Source organism: Catharus ustulatus, chromosome 24, assembly GCF_009819885.2.
Source record: "Catharus ustulatus isolate bCatUst1 chromosome 24, bCatUst1.pri.v2, whole genome shotgun sequence".
Taxonomy (NCBI): domain Eukaryota; kingdom Metazoa; phylum Chordata; class Aves; order Passeriformes; family Turdidae; genus Catharus; species Catharus ustulatus.
In genome coordinates, this window is record NC_046244.1 from 4,873,315 (window position 1) to 4,888,014 (window position 14,700).

General features: G+C 49.0%; 2 protein-coding genes across 3 annotated transcripts; one reads left to right on the forward strand and one right to left on the reverse strand.

Annotated features, from left to right (window-relative positions):
- The first annotated feature begins 7,240 nt into the window (after positions 1-7,240).
- Positions 7,241-10,005, forward strand: C24H1orf174 (chromosome 24 C1orf174 homolog). The gene is made up of 3 exons (XM_033079744.2): positions 7,241-7,338; positions 7,909-8,394; positions 9,116-10,005. Exons 2-3 carry the CDS (start codon positions 7,951-7,953, stop codon positions 9,224-9,226), a joined length of 555 nt encoding a protein of 184 aa, XP_032935635.1. The 5' UTR covers positions 7,241-7,338; positions 7,909-7,950; the 3' UTR covers positions 9,227-10,005.
- A 937-nt stretch (positions 10,006-10,942) lies between these two features.
- DFFB (DNA fragmentation factor subunit beta) lies at positions 10,943-14,666 on the reverse strand. Of its 2 annotated transcripts, XM_033079743.2 has the most exons (7): positions 14,544-14,666; positions 14,271-14,397; positions 13,998-14,186; positions 13,299-13,378; positions 12,971-13,144; positions 12,491-12,591; positions 10,943-12,020 (listed from the first exon to the last, which is right to left on the reverse strand). In XM_033079743.2, the coding sequence occupies exons 1-7, from the start codon at positions 14,655-14,657 to the stop codon at positions 11,804-11,806; spliced, it is 1,002 nt and encodes a 333-aa protein (XP_032935634.1). In that variant the 5' UTR covers positions 14,658-14,666; the 3' UTR covers positions 10,943-11,803. The 2 variants fall into 2 exon arrangements, with proteins under 2 accessions (XP_032935634.1, XP_032935633.1); XM_033079742.2 differs by having other exon boundaries at positions 13,998-14,397.
- Between the last annotated feature and the right edge of the window lie 34 nt (positions 14,667-14,700).

Genomic DNA, 14,700 nt, shown 5'->3' on the forward strand with positions numbered 1-14,700 from the left:
ATTGTAATGAGGATGTGGGTTCATTACCAGAGCCTCCCAGGGCTGATAACAGAGTCACTCCTGTTGCACTGCAGTCCCCAGTCGGAAGGAATGTGTAAGAGCGTGGCGCTCTGGGCCACTGGAGCCCTGTCCTAGTGTGATTCCTACCAAAGGAACAATATTGCTTGCTGTTGCATGAACAGAACATGTCTCCTCTGATTGTTTTTTCCTGCTCTTCTGAAGATAGATGCTGTCTGAGGATCCTCACTGGTAGAAGGTCCTCTCCGAGGTGCAGTTACAGCTCTTCACACGTAACCTCTGGCACTGGGAACTTCTGGGAACTGGGAACTGAGAACTGGAGTGGTAAAAAGAAATAAATCCAAGTGGGGATCTTTTGGCACAGAGTTTGCTCTGGTTCTGAAAGAAGTCATGAGAGTGGACAAGAGACTGACCTCAATAGCTTGTTCTATGGCCCTGCTCCAGGGTGTTTCAGCTGTAATTATCCTTTTTTAATTCAGGGAGCTACTGAACTGTGATGAGATTCCTGGAGTGGCTTAAACTCCCCCTCCTGTAGGATACCAGGGAAAGAAACACCTCTTCAGGAAAATGCTGATGGTTTCTTGCTCTGCTAAGAAAATGCCGCCTGGTCCAGCTGCCTTCTCCATCTCAGGTGCTCATCCATGGGCATGTGCCTTAGCTTGGACCAGCTCTGTCCTGGGAGATTCCCTCTGCCCAGAAACTGGTGACTCTTAAATGCCAAGAACAAAATTGTCGAGGGGCTTTAAAGTTTATGTATTGAATTACTGCAAGACAAGTTACAGAAAGTGAGCAAGAGTTAATTATGTGACAGGGAGAGAAAGTGCCACCGTGCAGCAATCCTTTCAAAGGCAAACAGAAATATTTATAGACTCAGGACTGCACAACTTGCCGCGCTCTGACTCGAGATGTGCTACTGAATCATGGGGCAGCGCTTTCGGATGGGGCTGTGGTGTGGGCCACAGCTCTGCTGAAAGGTAGGTCTCACCTCAAGCTGCGTTCAGAGGCAACTGCTAATGAGACAAAATCTGGTAGAGTTTTGTCAAATCAGAGTTTAAAAACATCCTGGTGATGTCCTCTTTTCAGTGCCTCGGTGGATTCCCCTTTCTGCATGGCTGGCAGAGCGGCTGTGAGTGCTCACCAAAGTGACCCCAGCCCAGCCCACACCACCAGCTCTGTGGACAGTGCCCTGGCCCCTCCAGATTTGGGGCACACGCACAGCTTGTGCAGGTGCTCATTTCTTGGGTGATTTCCCACCACACCACAATACTTCTGTTCCATTCTGCCTTCCAAGCAGAGCTGCAAAGTGCAGAAGCTGGGAGAGGAGAGAATCACGATCCTGAGATCAAACCCGATCAACATCTGAAAGCAGCCACACTGCAGCCACCCTCCTGTGGGACACTCCCTGTCCCCCCATGCTGCTCCCGAGGGTTATCCCGTGCAGAGCCAGCCCTGGTGGGCACAGCCTCGGCTGTGTGCCCTCCCACAGCTCTGGGCCTGGCCTGGGCCACTGTCTCTATTTTCAGGGACTGACTAATCCCAATGGGAGCAGGAAGAATCTGCTGTTACCTGCAGAGGACAGAGGGAAGGAGATAATTCATTCTCATTCCCAAAGCAATCCCTGCAGGAAGGTTTTGAGTCAGATTTCCAATCATCTGCCTTTGGAGACCACCAAGCAGGCTTTAAAGAAACCTTTATATTTTTAGCAGTAACATAATAGTGGTGGAAATTTAATAAAATTCACCATCAAATATTTATCCCATTACATTGGCTAAAGTAATTTAAGATGCTGAAGTCAACATGGTGGGTTTATATTTAATGAGCCTTGTGTAAAACAGCCACTTCAATCCTTGTCAGGTGTGTAGAGAAGGCACTTGCATTCACTCAAAGAATTTTTATCTCCCCAAAGATATAGTGTTAAATAATGTACAACACTCACCAAAATGTTACCTGTCACTGGTAGAAAATCAGGCTGGAACTCGGTGAGCCTGATGTTCACTGGCATGTAGGACAGAGGAAGGGCATTTTTTAATTATTATTATTTTAAATCTAACTAAGCAAATTATGCTGAGAGCAGCCTGGGCTCAGCTTTTGGATGAAGTTCAGCCTTGCTGACTGTGGTGTTCCCAGCCTGTCCCTCTGACAGCTGGGCAGGGTGGCAATGCCAGGACCAGGCTCAGCTACCTGGAGGCAGTGGGGGCTGGAGGAAACAGGGAGAAGCTGTTTGTTCCTGAGATTCCCTGTGCCAGCCGGGAGCAGCACACTCAGAGCTGCAGAACACAACTGCCCCAGCTCCCTGGGGTGCCCAGCAAAGCAACCAGGCAAAATCTGGGCATCTGTCCCATGGATACAGGCTGAGAGAACTGGAGGTATCCAGCCTGGAGAACAGGAGGTTCTGGGGAGACCTTAGAATTCCTTCCAGTGCCTGCAGGAGCTCCAGGAGAGCTGGAGAGGACAATGGACAAGGGCATGGAGTGACAGGACAAGGGGGCATGGCTTTAAACTAAAAGAAGGGAAATATAGATTAGATTTTAGGGAGAAATTGTTGCCTGTGAGGATGGCGAGGCCCTGGCATAGGGTACCCAGAGAAGCTGTGGCTGCCCCATCCCTGCAAGTGTCCAAGGCCAGTATGGACAGGGTTTGGAGCAACGTGGTTTAGTGGAAAGTGTCCCTGCCCACGGCAGGGGGTCGGAACGGGACAAGCCTGAACGTCCCTCCAGCCCCAACCATCCTGTGTGTCCCTGGTTTGGGCTCCTGGCAGGAGGGCAGACAGGCTTGGTGGGGGCTGAACCTCTCCCACGAGAACCAGAGAGAACTCCTTGTCCCTCCCGTGTCCTTTATCTCGCCATGCCCCCTCCTTATCTCCCCGTGTCACCCATCCTGTGTGTCCCCCATGTCCCCCGTGTCCCCCGTGTCCCCGCGGTAGGAGCGGCGTGGCCACACCGCCGGTCTCACACTGACCCCCAGCGTCGGGCGGCGGCTGAGCCCGAGCTGCTGCCCCGGCCGGGGAGTTCTGTGGGAATTAAACCCTAATTAAAGCCTAATTAAAGCCTGTAGCAAAGCGACGTGACAAAGCGGGAAGCGGAGGGGCGGGAGCGCTGGTTCCCACGGCTACAGTTACTGCAGCCGTCCAATTGAGCCAGGAAAAGGTTTCTGTAGCTGATGCTTTTTAACAGCCAAGCCAAGTTGCCACTAAATCATTAAAATCCATGTAATCAGTCTCCTAGAGCAAAGGTAAGGATTTGTACCCAGGGAGATGCTTTGTGCTGGGAGAGATTTACTTGTGGTTTGTGAAACACTCTAAAAATCAATATGCCAGGAGCAAGAGGGGCTTAGGGAGGGCAGGAGACCTGGGGCAGGTGGAATTCACTGTGCAGTGTTTGGGGGTCCCTTGGGAAGGATTTGCCAGGTAAACACTAGAGATTGTTACAAAAAATGCATCAGCAGCAGGGGGACAAGACCATGAGTAGAAGGGCTCCAGGCAAGGGTTTGGGGAAGAGTCCTGGCTGGGCTCCAGGGTGTCCTGCTGCACCCATCACAGAAAGCCCAGTGCCAAACAGCTCCTCAGGCAGGTACTGCAACCCCCCGGGCTGGGCTGGGCTCTCTGCACTCGCTGTTCTCTGATCTTCCTTATGGTTTGTCATTAACGAATGTCACAGGTTTCCTCTTTGCTGCTCTTTCTCACAAAGCCCACGTACAGCTCTGTCGTGTTAATTAATTTCTTCAGATACTGCCTTTCCACGTTTGGTCCTTGATAAAACACTTGCAAGCAATCCAAAATAAGACTCAAAGAGATTTCTCACATGGCAAGCATTAAGTTTCATTATGTACCATAAATTCTCTGTGATTTCTGTGTCAAGGCTCACCAGCTCCTGATGTGAGCACTCCTCTGTGTTGGAAATGAGGGGTTTATTCCATGTGAGTGGTGCAAAGATCCTCAGGTCAGCAGTGCTCAGGGCAGCTGCACTGGAGGGCTGCAGATCTTTGTGAATATTCAGTTCTAGATGGGGTATCAACTCCCAGAGAATTTTCTGTGAGATAGTGTCTTTGGGAGCCCAAAACTGGCAGTTCATAGAATCATGGAATCACAGAAGGGACCTTAAACATCATCCAGTTCTGGCTCCCTGCCATGGGCAAGGACACCTTCCTTAGATCAGGTTACTCAGAGCCCCATCCAGCCTCAATGCTCACCAACATTATCTGAGCTGGCATGACTACATTATGTGATGGAAGGGAAGAGCAGCTAAACATTTTTTTCTTCAAATCTTCAACACAAGAGCAACTCCTTCTGAGGAGGCAGCCAGAAGGATGCAGCAGGGAGCAAGGCTCCTGGTCCTGGTGGTTGGGAAGTGGATACTCCTGCTGCTTTCTCCCCAGAAGATTTCAGCCACTTGAACCCAACCCACCTTTCCTGTGGCAGGAAAAGGCCAGCCAGTGCTCCTGACGGATGGCTCAGTGCGACAGACCTCACATTCAACAGTTAACAGCCAGCATGTTTACAGGCAACATTCTTTTTGGCTGCTGTCCCTGGCATGTCAGTCATGTTTAGCCAAATGAACTGGGAGGATTATAACAGACAGGGACACTGGTGCAAGTGACAGGCGCAGAGACAAGTGCTGCAAGAAGCTCATTTGCACATGGAGTTTCACAGCCCGGCTCTCCCTTCCTGCTCCATAAGCTCATCAGCTGCTGCTGCAGAGCCGCCAGTTTTCACAGGAATGATGGAGCTCACAAAACCCTCTTTTTATTTCTTCTTCCCTGCCTGCTTAGACAACAGATTCTAACATAACCCATTTTTTCTAATACTGAGAATAAGCCCCCTTTTATGTGGAAATGTGGGTTTAATGTAAATAGCTTGTGCTGCTCTGATTCTCTCTGAGGGCTGCTGGCTGTTGGCAGTCCCCCTGTCATCTTTCAAGTCACCTGGGAGTCACTGCTGCTGAGATGGGGATGGATCTCAGAGGGATATGCAGTCTCTCCCGGGTGCTTCCTGTGCTATCTGACAGTTTTTATCTTGGCTGTATTTCAGAATATGCAGCAACATCTGCAGCTGTGAAATTGTCAGCACCTGCCCCCAAAATAATGTGGTTAGAGGGGAGAAGAGAATGAGCGTGATATGAGAGCTCTGGAGGGAGCTCTGCCATCCCAGCTCCATCTAAGCTTCTGTGTCCCTTGCAAATGTCCAAGGCCACCCCACAGAGCCTCATGTGCTTGTAGTTTTGTACCTCACCCCACGCCAGGTCACAAAAGGCCACGGGACTGCTCAGGGCTTTGCCACCTCATTCTCAGTGCTCAGTCACATCAGCTTTCCAAAGCAGCATAAAACCCAAGAAACATAAAGTGTTGTGAAAAGTATTTATTAGAATTGTCAACATTAAATTTTCCTTACTATTTTCAGTTTGTTGTGGAAATTAAAACAAGAACCACGTTTTCCAGCTGCAGAAATGCTGCTTTTCAGCCAGTTTTAGTCTGCGGCTGTTTACAAGACAGTGTAAGTTTTCACTGCCTAATAAAAACAATCATCTGTATTCCATGGCTGCAAGCAACAACACTGTGAGAGAGTGGAGTAAGTCGAGGAGGCTTTGGAGAAGAATATGAATTATCTCACCCGCAGAACAAAGCACAGACGGACCCTGAGCACTGAGGGAAATTGCACAACAACGTGCAGGCAGGTCTCCAATCCAGCACAGTTTAACTGGGGGATTTTATACTTTTGAGAAAAAATGTATTTCTTCAATATCCCCATAGGTACAGTCTTGCCACTTATTTCTGCAATTTAAATTGTTGCTTCTGTTTTTTAAGGCCAGGCTGAATGGACAAGCATTTAATCAGCCAAGTTGGATGGAGGAGCACAGGTACCACTGAGACTCGTGGGACAACTCTGCAATGAGCAAGAACATTAAAGGCTGCTATAAAGAACCAAGCTCCTGTGCCCTCAGATGGACAGAATTATAAAAATCCCCACAGCATCCCCAAAGCACTGAATTAACTGGAAAAGGAGCTGTGTTTAATGTGATGGATGGAGCCCGCGGGCCCCATCGCGGGGACGTGGCCGTCAGGGCACCGGTACCAGCCATCGCTCCCCACAGCACCTCCCCAGGAACATCAGACAGGATAATTACGTACTTAAATCTGGGTGCTTTACTACACAGAAATTCATCTGCTACCCTCAGAGTCCTTGAAGTTAAAGAGGGATTTGAGTTACTGACATAATTTGTTCCCTGAGGGCTGTGGAAAGCAGAGAGAAGAACATCTGAATAATAACTCTCCGACCACGTCTTGAATGGGAGCGAGCGCTGCTCCAGAGTGAGACACAATGGGAAGCAAACGATTTCAAATGTTTATAAGCTACACAGTTCCCAGGCAGGATGGGGTTGGGTTTTTCCCCAAGCAGCAACCAGGAGGGAGGGCAGTATGTTCCCTTCAGAAACTGTAATTGCAGCCTTCTGATATTTGAAGGGAACTTATAGGAAAGATGAGGTAAGACTATTTACCAAAGCATGTAGTGATAGGACAAGGAGGAATGGGTTTAAACCGATTAGAGAGTAGGTTCAAGACTGGATATTGGGAAGAAATTCTTGGCTGTGAGGGTGGTGAGGCCCTGGCACAGCTGTGGCTGCCCATGGATCCCTGAAGTGTCCAAATTCAGCTTGGACCGGGCTTGGAGCAACCTGGGACAGTGGAAGGTGGTGGGACTGAGTGATCTTCAAGTCTCTTCCAACCCACCGCATTCTGTAAGCTGTGACGAGCTGCTTTGCGCTCACTTCGACAAAGCTTCCATGAAGGTGATGCTGTCTGTGGTTCAGGCTAGGGACTGCGGTGTGTGAGGGGCTGTTTTATGTGAGGGACTGCGGTGTGTGAGGGGCTGTTTTATGTGAGGGACTGCGGTGTGTGAGGGGCTGCGGCGTGTGAGGGCTGTGGGTTCCCTGCCCTCACCAACTGGAATGAGGCCGCCCTTTGCCCAGAGCCCTCTGCTCGGTGATCTGTACCCGGAGCCCTTTGCTCGGTGCCCGAAGCCCTTTGCCTGGATCCCAGTGCCCCGGAGCCCTTTGCCTGAATCCCAGTGCCCTTTTCTCGGTGCCCGGAGCCCGCGCTCGCCGCGGGGCTCCTTCACCGAGCTCCACAAGATGGCGAGCGCGGGCCCGCGCGCGGCCCAAGATGGCGGCGGGCGGTGTGGCGCGGGGCCGGAGGCGCTCGGAGAGCCGCGGCCCCGCTGGCCCGGCCCGGCCACAGCCACGGCACCGGGCCCGGCGCTCCGCCAAGGCAGCCCCGGCAGCCGACCCCGCACAGCCCGCGGGGGAAGCAGCCGACACGGCGAGCCCGGTATGAGGGATGGGGCCAGGTGGGATGGTGGTGGAGGGGGAGGGAAAGGCCACGGGGCGAGGTGAGCCCCGGGGGGATCGCAGGTAATTATTAACAACTACAATCTGAGCATCACCATGTGGGAATTATCAGGAGAATTGAGGTAAATTTATCGCCGTTCCCGCTCCTCCCACGACGTTGTTTGTGCCAGTGCAAAAATACAGAGCAGATTTAGCTGCTCACCCTGCCGGGTGATGACAGGCAGGCCTGGCACAATAATTCCCATTAGCATCATCCTTAAGAAAATATGAACATGGTGATTGACCTCGTACGGTGCTGTTTTTTCTCTGAGCAAAGTGTTCTTTGCTTGCTGGTGATGGTCTGTACATTGTGGTTTATGTAAGCTGTCTGCTCCTCTTTTCCTCTCTTTACATGCACTTTCTACTAATTACTTTTCTTAGAAGGTTTGGATCAAAATGCCACTCGTGTGATGGAGCCCTTCTGTTCCAAAGCCAGCTTTGCAACTAAAGAGATAAGGTGATTTTATTTTATTTCAAGTGAGTTTTAGGATCTTGTGTTTTTTTCTATCAGTGTTCATCACATGAAGCTGCTGAGGGACAGCCTGCAAAGAGGATGAAATGTGAAGAAAGCAGTCTAAAATCAGAGCTAGAGGGACTCACATGTGAACGTGGAAACCTTGCTGCACTGGGAGAAACACCTAAAACATTTGATGGGGATGGAGGTTCAGGAGATCCAGGAGACAGCAGTATAACCCAACAGGAGAAAGATGAAAGCATTCCAGAGACTGATGAAGGGAAGCAGGGAAAGGAGTGTGGTGTTTCTCTGGAGCCCCACGCAGTGAAATCCAGCGGTACCCCATTAAAAATGGGTGGATATCTGCACCGCTATCACACATTCAGTGAAGAGGAGAGCAGCTGTGGCAGCTTTGACGGGGCCACCTCGGAGGACACGGATCAGCCACGGAGGACGATGCTCCTGGAACACAGCAGCTGCTTCTCGGATGAGGACAGCAACCAGCCCATGCCAGTGCACCGCTTCTTTGGGGATGTGGAACTGGTGAGATGATGAGTTCCTTGCTTTAGACTCAGCCCTGGTCTACTTAAAATTTGCTTCAAAATTCTTGATGATTTTGACTGGTGTTGTTGGGCCCTGTACTCCAGATAAAACTGTCTCCATCAGAGATTAAATTACTTGCCCAGCTAAATTAATTTCAGGTGTAATATCTTTCTTATTTAGACTTCTTAGCCAATTCCATGAGATAAGTATTTTTACTGATAATGATATTATGGAGACACAGTACTGTTGGCAAAATAGATTTTTGCTGGTCTTTGGTTCTTAACAGAGTCATAGAAGAGCTTGGGCTGGAGGGATCTTAGAACTCACCCAGTTCCAGCCCTGCTGCATTTGGATTGTTTGGAATGGAAACTGGTTTCTTTCTACCTCAGCTTTTGAACTGATCCAAGGCCAGAGCTTTAAATTTGAATCTCTTTAACAAAGCATATTTTTGGGGCAAGTGATGGTACCATCTTTTAGGTGTTCCTTGTGGTATTTAGGGAGCCCTTCACCCTCTGCCAATCCTCCTCACACCACTGGAAGGAATGCCAGCCCTGAGATCTGATTTGGGCAGACTCCCCTTGAAGCCCCACAGCTTTAGCACTGCTCCCAAGCTGGGGGTTGGTTTCTGTGTCAGCTGAGGGAGGATGGGGGCTGGTGGAGGTGGCAGTTCTGCCATTTGCCACCACAGATTTTCCTTGTTGATTTGATCTTCTCCCTGCAGCATCTCCCGACAGTTGTGCTCCCGAGCGTGACAAGGAGCAGGAGAGAAGCCAGGAAGCTCCATTTCATTGCCAAAGAAGATGATGATGATGAGGAGGAGGATGTTGTCTAACCACAAACTGTAAACAAATTAAACCCTTCTTCTTTTTCTTTGTGACCACATGGCAATGGTTGTGTCCATAACATGAAGTGTCTGCTTGCCTTTTCTCAGGGAGAGAACTGGGAGAGTTTGTCTTGCAGGAATTGGCAGACACAGTATTCCAGTGATTATCTGGGGCAAATACTGAATTTTCAGTGATTTGGAAATAAAGTATAATTTAACACTTTACCACTGATATTTAGGAAAAAACCCCAAGGAAAATAAAAGTTGGTATTGCTTTTTTGTAAATCTGAGCCTCTATCTTGAGGAAGTATTTGCTTTTACTCCTTTTTTTTTCCAAAATAGTCCAAGAAAAAATGCTGGAGCAAGTTGTTTTTTTTTCTTTTAATTCTGCAATGTCCATGGCATCCAGATACTAAGGAGCCAACTGACTCCCTGATACAAAGAAGATCAAGGGTCTCCCTTGTGTGGCTTGTTTACACCCAACCCAGAATCAATTAAACCTCTAAAATGCAGTGGTACTGGCAAATTGAAATGCAGGATGTCAGAGTGGGTTCAGTGTGCTCATCTCTGGGAGTTCAGCATGTTTGCATTGCACGTCAGCTCCCCAAACACCCACCCTGTGGTGCTGCCTCCTCCCTCCACCTGCTGCTCCAAGTGTTTTCCTTCAACTGATTTCCAGCAGGGATTTTGGAAACAAATGCTTTGGTGGTGGGTAATACACAAGGAATAATGTCCCTTGGACAGAGGAAGATTGCTAAGGCTGTGGGGCAGCCCCCTCTGCATGTTTTTTTAAAAAAAGGAGCAACCTCAGCTGATTTTGGGAACTGTTAATTCACTCAGTGTTTGTGGGAATATTTCTTTGAAAGTGTGATTATGCAATAAGCTTCTAGGTATTTATTGTTATAGCTCCTTCTATGTTTCTAAAAATAGAGAGAAAATGTTATCAGCAGATGGTTTAAATAAATATTAATTTCTACAGCTAGAGCCTGTTAAACATTCAAAAGTTGCAAGGCAAACAAATTGCATATGTATGGCATGGTAATGCATTCCCATTTCCACTCCAGCTGATGCATTGTTTCTGTCAAAGATATTTCTTGGCTCCTTTTCACCCTAATTCTGTAACACAGAAAAATCCAGATTTGTTAATTACATATTCATAGTTCCAGCCCAGCTCTGTGTTGCAGCAGCTCCTCCCAGCATTCCTTCAGTGCTGTGTTTGCTGCTGGCTCTTTCTAGCAAGCACAGTTTCACATAGAGGCGTTCATTTCACTGTGCAAAATCCATTTTCAGTTTGTGGGACACGTGCCACACAGGTGACACTGGGTTTATCAACAGAATCCAGGGTCAAACAGTGCAGGAAGGGAAGCTGGAAGGATTGATTGCATGCAGTGGAATTAGAAATCCTGTGTTTAAAATGCACCTCCTTGCCTTTCAGATTGCAGTGTTTGGGAGGGGACTGAGCTTGTTGTTTAAAGTAAATTAATACTCTCTGTAGCAAAGCTTCCAAGACCCAGTAATTTGGGGCTCAGGCAGAAATATCATTTCCACACAATTCCATGTGAACTGATCCAGGACCAACAATATGAGAGAAAATAAAGAGTTTTTTTGTAGGTTTTCACAGAGCAGTAAGTAGCTGGTGCTCAATTCATAAACACATTTCTCTTCATGCTTTATCACACCCAATTAATCTCTCATGCACCTCCATGTACTCACACACACACAGAGGTGGGGGCAATTTTTTATTTCAAAAGTTCACACGATTTACACTGACAATTCCAAAAGTTCAGTTGCTATCAGCTGGTATTAAAGAAAAAAATTCAAGTAACAAATGGAACTATTCCTGATTTGTAGCCTGAGGTAGGAAATGCTTTACCAAAGCAATATTCTCCAAGGCAGTGTGTAACCATTACTGTAAACATGATCATTAGAGCTGTCCTTGCTGGGGCTGTGTCAAGCAAACTCAAGCTGAAGAGGCAGAAGTGTTAGAAAGGAGAGGGAAATCAGCAGAGAAGATGGCAAACAAAGCTGGGAAAAGCAAAAATGTGGGGATATGCCATGGCCTGCTCTTCTTTCTGGGAGATGCACATCTGAAGCAATGGCAAAGGGGCAGGAGTTTGGCACAGCTGAGGTGGCAGCTTTGCTGCTGAAATTCACTGGTTGCTACCTGCAAAATGCACAGAGTAAAACATGATCCTAAATCCTTTGTTTGGCTTAATCTCCAGAGGAACAGGAGTCTATGACCCCCTTCAGGTTAGTTTGTAAGAAATGTTTTGTCCAAGTTTCATTTCCGTGTACTGTGAGTTTTGGGCCAACACTGGCCAGAGATGACAGGGTAGAATCAGTGTCAGCTCATTTTGTTCCTTTATCACACTTGATTTGAGCTGAGGGGACTTTGTAAGGAATGGGAAGGCAGGAAAGGACAATTAAATGGATAGTGGAGTGTGCTTTGTGAGGCTCTGGTTGGGTTACCCAGCAAATCCTGTGCCAGGGACTCTCATGTAGTTCTTATTTAAGAAAATTGGAGCTATTTGAAAACAACAGACTGACATGATTGAAAAAAGCAGCAAGTCCCTTCCAGAGACAGCACTAGGAAATCTCATGGGTTTGCTTCCTCTTTCTGTAAATTCTGGTTTTGTCACAGCTGAGGTTATGATTGGTTTTCTTATGGCAAGCAATATGTACGAGTTTTAAATTATCCAGGGTAAACAGCAGCTGATAGAAATATTCCCAGTTCACTTCTCTCCCGTCTCGTGTTTTGACAGCTTCTGCCAGTTCTGGGACAACAGCACGTTTCTTCTCAATTCTTGGGGACACAAAAGAGAAGACAATATTGCCATCAGGAGTTTATTCAGAATAATCAAGCCTCCATCTTCCTTTCAGAGCCAGGCAGAACTGGAATACTTTCTCTATAACTAGGCATGATTTTTTTTCCCCTGAGGAAATTAGTTTAGCAAATCTTGTTTGCTCCACACCAACATTTGAAATGAGTCAGAGGGGGTTTTGCCAGAGAGGAGAATTCACACGGATAATGCATTGAGGAGGGGTTTGCTTCCATATAAAGAAAATCTGCACAGAAGCAAGGCAGCTAATGAGAGGAAGCATTTAATCTGTCTTCAGGGTTTTGTTCTCTTAACAGCTACAGCATCCCAGCATTTTCTCACAACATATTCTCAGGAGAGCTGACTGCACACTGGGGGAAGGGACTAAAGCTGAACCTTTCTGCTGAAGCTGAAGGCCATGAAGCAAGTAGGTCTGGATTAACACTGTACATACATGTGGTCCAGATTCCAGGTGCTGAAGAGGATCCTGCTTTCCCTGTTGCTGTAGGGGTTGATGGAATGCTTACAGGGGCAGTCATCTCTGTCAAAAGGTCCCTGTGAAAGATGTCACACTTGTCACCCCAGCATGGTCCTGCCACGTGCTGGTGAACCAGAGATCCTGCACCCCACATCCCCCCCAGCCTGACACTGCACCCAGGAAGCTGCTCCCTTCCCCTGATGATGAGGGGGGAATGGGATCAAACTTGAAAAAGGGGAAGTTTTAAGTCGGGTATACAAAAGAAATTCTTCCCTATGAGGGTGGTGAGGTCCTGGCACAGGGTGCCCAGAGCAGCTGTGGCTGCCCCATCCCTGGAGGTGTCCAAGGCCAGGCTGGATGGGGCTGGGAGCAAACTGGGCTATGGAAGGTGTCCCTGCCAATGAGGACCCTTCCAACCCAAACCATTCCGTGATTCTTCAGGAAGGCTGCAGGTACCTGACAGGAGAACCACCCCTCTGCAGTGCACAGGCGTGCTGCCTCCTCCTTCTCCCTTCTGTCAAAGTAGCACCCGTTGTACTTCACAGATTTCAGTTTATCTGCCATCAGGTCGATTATCCCTCTGTAGGCATCTCGTGCTGCAGGATGAACGTTTGAAATAAAACCACTAACCTAGAGGGAGGAAACCCAGCAATCACTCCTCGGTTCTTGTGGGAGCCTGAGGCTCTTTTCTACAATCATGTTACACTGTAGAAGTATTTTCTATTCCTGCAGCCACAGAATTACTGTTACAGCTTGACATAAGTTATTCAACAGAAACTTTTACCTCTCTCATGTAGCCCCGCATTCTGCTCTCACAGCTGTGCCGCAGGTAGCTGGATTTGTTCTTGAACCGAGACTCCAGCCCTGGAGGGAATGAGATTATTTTGTACCTCAGCACAGCTCCTGCCCAGCTGGGAGTTCATTCCAGCTTTCCACTAACTCAGGTTGCACAGCTTTTTAAATTTTTTTTTTTTCTCACCTGCTCTTAAGCACTTAAAAGAAGGCTGTAGAGCATCTGCTGAGAGAGCAGTAGCTGCTATTGTTATGTTTCTTGTTACTGTGTATATGTGGCACACCAAGAGATTGTGAAAGGAAAACAGAATTCTTGGGGAAGAACTGCAATAATGGCTTAGGAACGGGAAGGAAGACTTGCAGAGCGTAAAGAAAATACACAGCACAGGTAGCTGGCAGAGATTGCAAGTTATCGATATACTGCTAGAAAATCATTAAAGCATTATGATTGCAGATTTATATTAATGGGGGGAAATGAGTTCTAGAGCTATCTTTACTAATGCAACAGGGAACACCATTTAAAAAAAAAAAAACATTATCTGATAGTAATGTGCTTAACTAAACCCCTACCCAAGTACCCAATGCCACCAGCCAGAAGAGCTCCCAAACTTTCCTTTAAGAACAACAAAACTGACAGAAGTGACTTCTCAGAGCAGACCAAGTCCTGCGAGTCCTACAGCAACAAACACACCTTCAAACCATTTCTTGTCGTCTTCCTTGTCCTCGGCCAGGATGTTTTCGCTCAAGTTGTGGATGAGATCCGCCAGCAGCTTCTGCCTGTGGGGAGCCCGCTCGTCCGTCAGCAGCCTCCGCGCAGCCTCCACCACAGCGCCCTGCTGGCTGCAGAACGCGGCCAGGAGCCGCTCGATGTCGCTGGCACCTGGGGCAGGCGAGGCGGCACCGGCTGAGCCCCCGGCTGAGCCCCCGCGCCCCCCATTCACTGACAGCCCGGCCCCGCACTCACAGCCCCGCCAGCTCTCCCCGGGGCCCAGCAGCACCAGCTCCGTCTGCGGCGGCAGCGCTCGGAAGTAACTCTCGGTCAGCTCCGTGCCGTCCTCGTAGAGGCAGAGGCGGCTGCCTGCCAAGGGAAGCTGCCCCAGGGGCGGCTGAGAGGCGGGCGGGACCCCCCGCTACATCAGCGGGCAGCCCCGCTGGTCCCGGTGCCGTCCAGCCTCGGCAGATCCATCCCCATCGCTCCAGCACCCCGCAGCCCGGCAGTGCCCGCTCCGCTCCGCACCTGCAGCAGCCGGCAGCCTTTCCTCAGCAACCCGCGCAAGCTCCCGGCCGCCACCCCGAACTTCTGCGGGCTGCCACAGCCGCGCAGGCGGAAGGGCCGCAGCGGCTCCGCCATGGCCGGGCCGGGCCGGTGCCGCTCCCCGCCCGGGGCCGGGCCC

Coding starts and splice junctions, on each gene's coding strand:
- C24H1orf174 (XM_033079744.2), top strand. CDS start 7,951: ATGAAATGTGAAGAAAGCAGTCTAAAATCAGAGCTAGAGGGACTCACA. Junction 8,395..9,115: donor TCTTTGGGGATGTGGAACTG/GTGAGATGATGA, acceptor TTCTCCCTGCAG/CATCTCCCGACAGTTGTGCT.
- DFFB (XM_033079742.2), bottom strand. CDS start 14,657: ATGGCGGAGCCGCTGCGGCCCTTCCGCCTGCGCGGCTGTGGCAGCCCG. Junction 13,379..13,997: donor CGACAAGAAATGGTTTGAAG/GTGTGTTTGTTG, acceptor CATTCCCTCCAG/GGCTGGAGTCTCGGTTCAAG. Junction 12,592..12,970: donor AGGGGTGGTTCTCCTGTCAG/GTACCTGCAGCC, acceptor CATCTTTCACAG/GGACCTTTTGACAGAGATGA.